The sequence below is a fragment of the Triticum urartu genome, chromosome 2A, assembly GCF_056163025.1.
Source record: "Triticum urartu cultivar PI428250 chromosome 2A, HENAU_Tu73, whole genome shotgun sequence".
Classification (NCBI taxonomy): domain Eukaryota; kingdom Viridiplantae; phylum Streptophyta; class Magnoliopsida; order Poales; family Poaceae; genus Triticum; species Triticum urartu.
In genome coordinates this window covers 618,804,063-618,815,517 of record NC_141874.1, presented here as the reverse complement: position 1 = coordinate 618,815,517, position 11,455 = coordinate 618,804,063, and the positions used below count along the sequence as shown (strand labels likewise).

Genomic DNA, 11,455 nt, shown 5'->3' with positions numbered 1-11,455 from the left:
GAGAAGAAGGAACATTTTGCTGAAAGTAGAAGGAATATTATTGGTGTGAACTTATGAGGCCTCTCAAAACTGAGAGAGTTGGGAATTTGTTTGGGTTAACCCCTCAATTTTTTTAGGAGTTAGCCGGATAGAAGTTCAGCTAGGTGCAGTTAATGTCTCGGAAGAGAATATCTTGAGGAATGAACCGTTTTTTAGGGATCCACTAGAGTTCCCCTAACATTAGCAAAAAATAAAATAAAATTGGGAGCAAGAGTAAAGGAAAACATATTAGCAGCATGTTTTTCCCCTGGGTGATTCACTAACAATCAACATACCAATCAAAAAGTTGAAAGTTTGAACTCCAATTAAGCGAGGGGTATCAATTCATCGGTTGTCTTAACTTTGCTTAAATTGGTCACATTTCTTAGGTTTTGAATCAGGCTTTAACCAAACTTATCTCTTAAGTCGATCTATATAACCACATATTGTACCAAATTTTCTCTAAAGTTGCACACCTTAAAACAGTGCAATTTTAGGCGTTAATGTTAAGATTTTCTAGAAGCGGGCTGCAGAAAGTTAATTAGCGAAACGGCTAACCATGATGAACGTTTGGAGAATCCTAGACAAGAACCTACTGCCGATGCTCCACACGAGATTCTAAAGTTGAGAAGCAGTATTTTGTAGTATTATCAATTGATGGATCGGTCCTACCTCCAACATTTGAATTCACAGCGGGTGCAACAACAAACAGAAGCTGATGCAAACTCCACCAATGATCTCTAACTCGCAACATTTTAGCAGCATCCGAATCCCTGATCCCATTGGCTGGGCGGTCGCCTCCATGGTTTCAGGTCACTTCTCTGGATTCAGGTGCATCACCCTCTGTCTTACACGGACCCACCCGTCATTGCCGCGCCCCCGTTCGCCTCTCTCGCATGTATCCCCAACCAGATGGGAAATCGAGCACAACATGCACGTACGTACGTGAAGCTACACACACAAGCCGCCTACGTGGGTTCACAACATGTATATACTACTCCAGGGCCTCAAGCCACCGCGTTCCACTCGACGGGCGGCCACGGCCACGGCTCCCACAGCTCCGGCGTGGCGCAGAAGGACTCCGGGAAGACCGCCCCGTCGTAGTGGAGGTGGTCGTCGCACTCGGACTCCACCGACGCCGAGACGTCCGCCGGCGTGCCGCACGCCGTCCCGCCGAGCACGCAGCTCTCGGGGGGCTCGACGTCGACGACGTTCCTCTTGTCGTCGTCCAGCTCCCGGCCGCCTCCGTTGCAGCTGCTGCTGCTGGCGGTGGCGGTCGCCGCGCCACCGCCGCCGCCGTCCCTCTCCCTCAGCCTCTCGCTCAGCTCCTGCAACTGCACACACGTACGTACGTACTCCAGTTAGCAGCTGGATTAAGTACTATCGGCAAGAAGCCAAGAAGAGATTAAGAATACGTGCGCAGCGATTAGATTAGCTACCTGTGCGGCGAGGGCGAGCTTCTCGTGCTTGAGGGACTCGACGCGGGAGTGGAGGGCGTCGTAGTCGGCGCGGAGGGCGGCGAAGTCGTGCTCCAGCTGCTTGGAGCGCCACCGCGCGCGCTTGTTCTGGAACCAGATGGCCACCTGGCGCGGCTGCAGGCCCAGCTCGCGCGCCAGCTCCGCCTTCTCCCGGGGCTCCAGCTTGGCGTGGTGCGCGTGGAACATGGACTCCAGCGACCGTGTCTGCTCCTCCGTGAACCGCCGCTTCCTCTCCGCCCCCCGACCCCCGCCGCCCCTCCCCACGAAGCACAGCTGCTCCTCCATCTCCATCTCCATCTCCATCTCCATGCCCATCTCCATGCCCATGCCCATCATCGGCGCGCAGAGCTGCTGCTGCGCCGGCAGCGACGCCGGCGGAGGCATCAGGAACTGCTGCTGCTGGTGGTGGTGGTGGTGGTAATCCATGCCGACCGACCCAGTGGGCCGCCACTGCTCTGCTCCGACCGGTCGCTGCTCTCCTCTGCTCTGCTGGATGGATCCCCTCCCTACGCTATGCCGTCCGTCCCTTCCTCCTTCCTCTGTCTCTCGGCGCCGGGAGGCCCGTTTTATACCGGCGGGCGGCGTTACGTGTCCGCGCTGCGCGAGACGCGAACATGTGGTCTTCGCGACGGCGGATAAAGAAACCTCCCCGTCCGGGCCCACGCGGCCTGACACCGCGCGAAAGCCGCTTTCGCGCCCCGGGCCAAGTGTCGCGGATCCAGCGGCGCCAGAGGCTGCGCCCACCACGGCGCCCCCATGTCTATCCTCCCGCCTCGAGATCGGCACCCGAAACGTGGCCACGGGTGCAAAGATCTTGCTTCTCCTCCTCCTCCTTCCGCTCACTCAAGGCTTCCTTCCGGCCTACGAATTGCAAGCCTCTACCGGACGAGTAATTTTCGTTCGTTTATTTCTCTCTACCTATGTGTGTCTGTCCACGCCACGGAACCTCTTGCATTTTCATCTACTACGAATCGATCGATCGGCTGCACGGGAAAGGATCAGCACTACGTAGTACTACTCCGGTGGTGTATCATGGGGCGGGCTTGCCGGCCAATGGGTGGTGGAAAGGTGTGCGCCTTGGTGTTCCACGGGGAGACGGGGACGGGCGCGGGAGGAGGAACAGGTAGGACCAATGGCCGTGCGCGCTCCGTCGGGGGGCTGCACGCGTCGCCGTCGCGGCGCCAGGTGTGCGGGGGCTTCCGCCGGAAGGGGCGTCGAGGTGGCGCGCCGCGTTTGTCCCGTTCGCCGGGCCGATGCACGCAGCACGCCACTCAGCTAGCGCGTTGGCGGGTCTTGTCGCCTGTTGTCGCCTGGCGCCTCTGTGCGTTCTACTACTACTCCCAGTTTACCACTCGATTGATCGTTTACCAGGAAGGGACATCACCATGTCAAAAAAAGAAAGAAAAGAGAGAGAGAGAGAGAGAGAGAGAGAGAGAGAGAGAGAGAGAGGAAGGGACATCATGGTAACTCAAGATAAACAGATACGGTGAAGCGAAGCGAACGTGATAGGCGAGCACTTGCGGGGTCAGTGCGGGGAGCAGAGGTTATCCCCGACCGATCGTTCTCCACCCGGAGGCCGGCGATTCGCTGCTCCCGACCTCCCACGATCCAAACGTGCTAGAGCAGATCAGGCAAGTTAAAAGCGGTGACCCGGTGCGACTGAACTGCCTTTATTTGTTGAACGCTCGTAGTAGTGCGCTGGTGGAGTTCTTCCGGCTTCGGTAACGGCGGGCGCGGGTCGGGTCATTTCGAGCCGTAGTGTAGCACGACACAAAAGTTGATAGCACGCCAAGACCGGGCTACGACTGCCACTGCCGGTTAGTGTCGATCATTCGAACTATGGATAGTTTTTTTTTCTACTAAGAAACACAGTACAAACGCAACCGCTCACAGCGATCGGGCCGGCGCCCAAGCGGTGCCAAGCTGCTGTTGCACGGGCAGGGTCAGCTGGGTAGCTGTCCGTGGTGACCACGTGATTAATCGCGGCGAGGACTTACTCGAGTGCGGTAGCAGGCTAGGAGGGAGAGGTGTGCAAGGTACGTAGTAGAAGGCACAGTTATTACACGGACAGGCTAGGCGACCGGCCGGGACCAGGAGGGAGAGGAGGAGGAGGAGAAGGGGCGCGCGCGCGGCGGCGGCGGGGCCACCGCGGACGTCGACGGCCGGCCGGACAGAGGCAGCCACACGTACGCGCGCGAGTGGGCGCCGGGCGGGGGCGGCACACGCGGCGCCGCGCGAGTGGCGAGGCGGGTCGGCGTCGCGCGCTACCCGTGGCTGGTGCGCGCGTCGGCGTCGCGCCAGTTTCTGTGGAGAGATGGAAAGCTTGGCCGCGTGGCCACAGTCGCGCACGCCTTCCCTTCCTCCCGAGCTCGTGCCTCGTGGGGGTTCATGGCGCCATCTGGTGTGCTACGATTTAAATTCCGCTGGTCCTGGGGATCGAGACGGGGGCGCGGGAAGGAGTTCGACCCGTCCGTGTTTCATTTTCGTTCGTGTATGCATGCATGGTACTGTGCGCCGGCTCAATCTGCTGCCTACCTACCTCCTTTTTCGTTTGTGTATGTATGCTAGTACTGTGCGCCTGTATCTGCCTACCCTCTTTAAGATCAGTCACGTGAAGGGATGAACGATCCTATCCGTCGGCAATTTGAGTCTGAAATCTACATGTTCTTGCGGTATTTGTTTCTACTACTTGTCATGAGCCAGGAAGTGAGGGCACGTACAATAATACTATCTTAAAAGTATCACATAGGATAAATGCTAAGATGAAGAGAGAGAAATTATAAAAGAAGATAATCCATTATAGACATCCTTTTATTGTTATCTCTAAATTACATGCAAGGTTTAAGATAACACCGTCTTAACAACCACTGTACATACCCTGTTGATGTCTGTCACGAGTTTTCATCTGATTCTGTTTCTTCCGGTTCCTGTTTTCCGGGGGGCTAACACGAGATCCCGATAATGCACGTGGCAAAATCAAGTATGATATACTACTTAACACGAGATCCTTTTCTTAGTTTATATTTACTTCAAAAGCAAGACAGTCCAACCAAATGGAGAAGGAAAGCACCTTTGCTAAGCAGTAGTAGTGGTCAGGCTAAGTTATTCTGCAAAGCGATACCACTTTGTGTTGCGCTAAATCGCACTAATCAGCGCAATTTTTGTAAGTTTTGTCGTAGTTGATTAGTAGGCCCTACCAGATTGCTTGCGGCATCCCCTCTTATTGAATCTTTTTAAGTTTGACCTCCGACCACGGCGCACCTTCTCCAATCAGGGAGCCGTTGCGTATTAGAGAACCATATCCGCACACGAGTTTGCTGTCAGGCCTCTGAAAAACCGTCACAATTTCACACGTTAGTCGGATGTTTTTTCTTAGGCTTTGGCTTCCCATCCAATGGTACCACTACAGCTGTTCCCGGGTGAGCTCATGTCCAAGACTAATCAGAGCGACAAACATGCAAGCAACATGTTTTGATTAGCAGTCAAGGATGGTACACACGATGACTAAAATCTGAACCTGTTTTGGTCTCGAAAACCTCTGCATCTGAATAATGTTGGCAAATGATGTGAAGTTGTTCTGCAAAGCATTAGGGGACATAGGAACTGGCTTTATATATCCTAGTCATGGGCAGGCAATTCACAAGCTGCCGTCAACAAACTCCTCTATCGTCGAAAGGGAAAACGCAGCATTAGTAGATGTCAACAAAAATAAGATCAGATCAGATAAAAAGAACTGAGGTATCCCCTCTATAATCACTCAAATATACAGAACCGTCACAACATTGTCTGACCGACCAGTCACCCGCACCCTCATTGGCAAGTAAACGATAATATAGACAACTCAAAATCAACTGTTACAAGTGACAACAGATCATACAGCGCCTCAAAAACTCGTGAAGCTCAGCATACTTGTGGTGCTTAAATAGGCTGTTTACATTGCCGGCCAATAAGCCTGCACTGCTCCGGTAGCATGGAGCAGACTACCTGCCCCTTGACGCGGCAGAGCTCCCCGTCTATCCCACAGCCATTGTGGGTGTTTGCACCAGGTTTAACCTTGACTGATTTCACCTGTCAATGTCGGACCAGCAGTTAAGACCGAGTCAGTGTTGTTACTAGAAGCAAACAATTATACTGTGTAAAAGGAAGTAATATTTCTGACAAAAATGAACCCCACCCCACCCCCGACGTCAAATGGAAGCTCTTCAAAAAGCACAAATGGAACATGGCAGAAAAATAACTTGAGCAAGGACAGAAGTGGCATGATACCTTCACATATTCCACATATGGTAAAGAAAGGTGGCGACCAAATTGCAGTAGTATGAAAAATCTCAACAGCTTCCATCTCCCCCTTCCGCCAACTAAAAGTAAGTCCAGACTGTTGTCATCATGGCTCGCATTTGGCGCGACAATCTGGGAACTTTGAACTGTTTTGCATGAGTGGTTACATACTAGGACACCAAGAAAGTGCCCCTTCCTGACAACCCATTTCTCATCCAAATTCGGCACAAGTTCCATAGATGTTCCGATTTCTATATCTTCTGGTGGTTCAGGAAGTTCGATAGGGTGGTCAGGCTCCCAAGTTGGCTCTGTGTCCCATCTTGGCCCAGTGTCCCACTTTGGTTCATTGTCCCAAATAGGTCCTGGATCTGATATTGTCGAGGAAATGTCCTCCTTATCATGCATTGAAGGGGCTGCCCAAGATAACCGTGTATCATTAGAAGCTGTGACACCAACTGAATTTCTATCGGTCCTTGTTTTGGACCTCGTTCTTGGCCAGTATGATGCATGATGCTGTTGAGGGCGTAGGACTTCTTCTGGTTCCGAAACAATGTTGCTTCTGCCCATAGATTGCCGTTTTGCTTTTGGATCAAGACCACGAACATACTCTGACGGTTCACTGCTTGCCGCTGTACCACCTGATGTGTCAAAGTCCCCAAGAGACATCCTACTTGGAGTCATGATAGAGTCAATACTTGAAAAACTGGAAGCTCGTGGAAATCCTTCTCTTTTTGATCGACTGCGCATTACATCTGTATAGACATCAGACAATTCAACTTTGTCTTGTCCTGTACCTTTTCCATGCCCGGACATGTCCTTGGACAAAGGAAGATATTCTAACTCATAGAAGTAACTTGGTAGACACAAAAATTTGAGTACTCCAGCCACAAAATATCGAAGAGGGCCAAATCTCTTCTGGTATTTCTCGGAAAGTTCCAGGACTGCAGCAAAGTTGAAATAGTTTTTCAGCTCAGTAAACTTTTTCAGTGCTATGCCATGCTGCACTTCTGCAAATACTTGATAGTAGACAAATAAACTAAATTTCTATGTTTGCAGTTATGGCTGATAAGGGTACATTAGTAAATTAGTAATTAAGAACTATACGCAGATCTTGAAACTCATTAAGAATAGACTTACGAGGACAAAACTACATCATTTGCTCAGGGAACTTTAGATCGAATGCAAACTTACAAAAAGCAAATTAAAAGTGGGTTATCATATGCTGTTACTGTTGATGAAGTCCTCCAAATTAAAAATGCACTACAAAAAACAGCTACTAAAAATACTTATTACTGATATTAAAAAAATCAGAATCAGATCCATGTTTGACTATCTGTGGAATCATTATATACTCATGCAGTTCGTAAGATGCCATTTTAGACATTGACATGGTTATCAATATGCATGTTTGTATAAAACTATGAAATTTTATAGGTGCATGTTAGTATAAAATTATGAAATTTTATATTATGAAAACGTTTTCATGAAAATTCTAAGGTACTATTTTCTCCTTACCAATCTAAATATTTGTCTATGTATAGTAGTCAAAATTAGAAAAGTTTGTTGTATGATTGTCATTTATTTTTACAGACAGAGAAAGTATGTCATACAGTATTACTCTTGTTGTTTTAGACATTAGACATTGACATGGTCTCCAAAATGTAACTTTGACAATTAATATCAATTGCAATCTATGTATAAAACCCAACGAAACTGTATATCATGGAAGTAATTATCAAGATAAATTTCCGCATAGGATTTTCAAGTATCAATCTAAATCTTTAGAGATGTTGGTAGGCAGAGTTTCTAAAGTTTGACTTTGCAAATGTCGAACAACAAGTTTTAGGGAACTGTGGAGGAGTATATCAGAAGAAACGTGATAAATAGTGAAACAAAATAAATGTGAAAGCACATTTGCAGTTACCAACTTACCATCACTAACAAAACCATAGTATGAAACAGTTGTGCCGAAATGTATTAGCCCGGATTGGAGCCACTCAACAGCCAATATGTCTAGGGTTGTAAAGCCACCCTGTTACCAAGGGATAGTTCTTGTGAGAAAAGTTTAAAAGTGATAAACTAATTTTGTAAAAGGTGAAAGTGAGAACATAAGCTGAAATTCCGTTCTTCATGTAAGAAGAAGTTGTGATAAATTTGGCATACCTTAACAATCAACAATGAAGCAGAAATAGGATCCTTAACTCCCAGAACAGTCCAAATAAGTGAGTTGTCCGATCCTGCTGGGATTATTCCAACTGGAATTGACACAGCTTCTGTTCTATCGCTTCTGGTGAGAAGACCGTTGAACACCTGCAAAATTATCAATGTTCAGCTAACATTTAAGTCACTACATGACTACACATATAAAATAGTGATATGAATATTATGTGCAAACCTCATTTACTATTCCATCACCGCCAACACAGACAATCCCTACAAAGATAGAATAAAAAAATCAAGGCATTAATTAGACCAGCTGCAATGGTTGCCTCTATATTGGGCCTTACCTAAACTACTTAAAAACATGCGTAAAGTTTATACCATCAGGGAATGCGCCAAAATCAAAAGTAGACGCGAGAGACTTCGCATGACCAGCGTGAGTAGTTTTAACTACTTCCATGTGAAAACCTGCAAGCTACACCAGATCACAGGGGATTAGTTGCTGGAGGTAAACAATATAAAACTTACATAGTTAAGAATAAGAGTGCCTAATATTTATATATGATAGGAAGAATCCATAAATCAGCGCATCAAATCGCCAATATTCATCATAAACAGGAGCTTAGAAATTTCAGCTTATGCAACTATCTTCTAAATAATCTACAGAAAACGAGATCAGCAGTACCCAAGTTAGCTCATTTCAAAGTGAATAACTCATGTGAGTTCTACAAGATTACAACAGTCGATTTCATGCTGCCACGGGAGAGGAGTTAAAATGCTAATCATATTGCCGAAACATTTTCCCTGTGGAATTTAACAGAGCTATTTGTTCCTGTTCAATTACTGTATTCCTTATTTTCCACCTTTACTATTACAGGTTGAAATTAATAAGCTGAAATACTCCCTGCTTTCCTGTTATTTTAAAATTTGTGTACTCAAACTTAACCACAAATATGTTTAAGACTACCCCAATATCTATATGAAAATTACTCCCTCTGTAAACTTTTATAAGACGTTTTAGGTCACTGATTCCAATATAAACCTAACCACCAATATGTTTTAAGACTACCCCGATTATCTTATAAAAGTTTACAGAGGTAGTACATCAGTAAATTTTTTGTTAAAGTATTATCATATTATTATAATTTATCATATAAACCTATGAATAGTAAGGGTCAAAGTTAAATATCAAATACACTAAAAGGCCAAGAACATAACAGTATAACTTAAGAAACAACAGAGGAGAGTACTATCATCTTCTTCATGAGATTTCCACAAGGCTGAAGACCAAATGGTCAATAGAGGTTTCATGAAGCAAGTTTATCACCAGACAGATATATACAGTCGCTTCGAATATTGCTTTTAAAAGCAGTGCAAGAGGTAGAAGTTTTACATTGAAACCATCAAAAGTTACCTTAAATATAGGTTCTGCTTTTTCATGGAAAACTTTAATTGATCGACCATGTCCAGAACGAGGGTTCAATATAACAAGTATTCTCTGCGGAGTTCTGCATTTGATTGGCGGGTAATCAAATAGAACCCCACCAAGGGGGGCATCTGTGTCTTGCTTAATACTGGATGTTGCAGGATGAGGCAGTACATTAATGTATATGTTCTGTTCTGCAAAGCATGTTACCCACAAAATGGCCTCGTCTAGTGTAGAGGCCATAAACCGGAAGTCCTTCCGAGCTCTATGTGCCTTTCCAAATAGAGAGTTCTTAGCAGGATATGCATGTAAAGTAAAATGTTGGAGGCCAGAATTATAAGATACCTGCGAAGATACAAACACGTCACACAAAATCACGGGATTGTCAACTGGGCCAAATAACAATTGAAGTGCATCTTGGTCTCTGAAACTTACAGAGATGACATCCTCAAGGCTGAGTACAGTAGAACCCCATATAAGGGCTTTACTTGTGAGTCTTGCATCAGTTGTATCAGCTTTCTTGTTTGATGACAGATGACCATCCGCCCCTATACTTTTATTTTTCCTGTCATAAAACAGTTTGCCAGAATAGACTTCGAAACCTACAAAATTGGACCTCTCATCCACCGTATCAGTTCTACGCTCATGGTTTTTACCCTTTTTGGCATCTTTATTGTCAACAGCCACATGCTTTTGCCTCAAAGATCTAGATTTGCCTCTTTTCTCTGGAAATACAGTGGGGGAAGATTGTTGCCCAGCTGACTTTTGAGAACGCCGGCTACTGGAACGGCGGCTGGATTTCTGAGATGAGTTTCTGGATGTTGGATTCTCTAGATCAGTTGCGTCCATCTCTTTGTTTTAAGCAGGACCTTAAGAGCATCGGAACGGGTAAGGGGTTTGATACAGCTTAAGAAGAGTATGGCACATGATGACCCCAGTTGCCCTGTGAAAGGATTGGCATAATTAAATAATCTGCGACAAAAGAGAAACAGCACAAATATAAGTAAGATGCATATATATAGCTGGTAACTGCTCATTGCTTCCCATGGATCAAAAGCATGTGTTCAGGGCAAACGAGCACATATGAGCTTCATCCCCCAAAGACTGATAGCCACAAAAGGGCAGCTCCTCACTAGTACTGCTGGAATATCTGAAGTGATGATATATTATGCCTAATATCCGCTAAACTGTCTAGTACCCTAGAATACCTTTTTGTGAGACTTCAAACAATTCAACTCCTATAGCCGTACAAATTCAGATCTCCACAACCACATGTGCTACAACGCATTTCCAGGTCTCGAATTCGTGGTTTGATACAGAGATATGGGGAGCACGACGGGGCGGATCTAGATTGTTTGGAGGGTGCGCACCGGCACGCGAAAAATTTACAGGATCAGTTCGGGTCAAGTAATCACCGAATGACCAAAAGCTCGTACCTCAAAAACCAGTGTCCGGGATTGCGGACGGGGCGGAGACGGCAGCGACGCGGTGAAGTAGGAGCGGGGGCGGCGATGGCGGCGACGCGCGTCAGCGGCGGGGTTGTTGGGGGAGCACAGCGGTGGTGGACTAAGATTGGGTAGGGCAGAGCATGAGAGCAGCGTGGCGGAGGAAGGGATCGGGGAGGAAGAGGAAAGGCACAGGAGGGTGGAGAGGAAAAGTCCGTCTAGCTGGGGAGGAGGAGGACTGGAGGAGTGGAGTTTTCTGATGGTTCAAATCGGTGGCTGGCACGACTGGGTGATTTGATGGTAGATGGAGGGTGTGCAGATTCTGACTGCATCAGAAATTATTGTATTGTGTCAGATGGATGGTAAAGACAAGAACTTTGTACACTGGTACTCGTTTGTTATCCGAAAATACCCAGGGTCTAGGCGTTGTATAATCACACATAGATAGAAATATGGATCTTGAGTCAATAATCTCTTTGCCATTTGTTCGAAAAAGAAATAACTTTGTTCTTTGCACTCTTCATCGGCTCGAGCCTATTGCGTAGGGGGGTGGGGAATTTGATGAGAGCGCGTGCAAGTATTGACGATTTGAAGGCATCGCCGCTAATGAGTCAATTTTAGGTTGGTATTACGATCCACTTTGTTTATTG

The 11,455-nt window shown here is 46.8% G+C and overlaps 2 protein-coding genes across 3 annotated transcripts; both read right to left on the bottom strand.

The window, feature by feature from the left end:
- Positions 1-634: 634 nt before the first annotated feature.
- Positions 635-2,080, bottom strand: LOC125539224 (homeobox-leucine zipper protein HOX22). The gene is made up of 2 exons (XM_048702606.2): positions 1,458-2,080; positions 635-1,352 (listed from the first exon to the last, which is right to left on the bottom strand). Exons 1-2 carry the CDS (start codon positions 1,920-1,922, stop codon positions 1,026-1,028), a joined length of 792 nt encoding a protein of 263 aa, XP_048558563.2. The 5' UTR covers positions 1,923-2,080; the 3' UTR covers positions 635-1,025.
- A 3,140-nt stretch (positions 2,081-5,220) lies between these two features.
- On the bottom strand, positions 5,221-11,079 carry LOC125539223 (sphingoid long-chain bases kinase 1). 2 transcript variants are annotated; one of them, XM_048702605.2, is made up of 9 exons: positions 10,797-11,079; positions 9,796-10,332; positions 9,349-9,705; positions 8,316-8,409; positions 8,170-8,207; positions 7,938-8,084; positions 7,707-7,806; positions 5,763-6,715; positions 5,221-5,564 (listed from the first exon to the last, which is right to left on the bottom strand). In XM_048702605.2, exons 2-9 carry the CDS (start codon positions 10,207-10,209, stop codon positions 5,415-5,417), a joined length of 2,253 nt encoding a protein of 750 aa, XP_048558562.1. In that variant the 5' UTR covers positions 10,210-10,332; positions 10,797-11,079; the 3' UTR covers positions 5,221-5,414. The 2 variants fall into 2 exon arrangements, with proteins under 2 accessions (XP_048558562.1, XP_048558561.1); XM_048702604.2 differs by having other exon boundaries at positions 9,796-10,303.
- Positions 11,080-11,455: the final 376 nt, after the last annotated feature.

Excerpts from the sequence above, each read along its gene's own strand:
- LOC125539224 (XM_048702606.2), bottom strand. The coding sequence starts at position 1,922 with ATGGATTACCACCACCACCACCACCAGCAGCAGCAGTTCCTGATGCCT. Across the intron at positions 1,353-1,457 it reads AGCTCGCCCTCGCCGCACAG|TTGCAGGAGCTGAGCGAGAG; the intron begins GTAGCTAATCTA and ends ACGTGTGTGCAG.
- LOC125539223 (XM_048702605.2), bottom strand. The coding sequence starts at position 10,209 with ATGGACGCAACTGATCTAGAGAATCCAACATCCAGAAACTCATCTCAG. Across the intron at positions 8,410-9,348 it reads AAGCAGAACCTATATTTAAG|CTTGCAGGTTTTCACATGGA; the intron begins GTAACTTTTGAT and ends GATCTGGTGTAG. Across the intron at positions 8,208-8,315 it reads TTTTGGCGCATTCCCTGATG|GGATTGTCTGTGTTGGCGGT; the intron begins GTATAAACTTTA and ends CTATCTTTGTAG.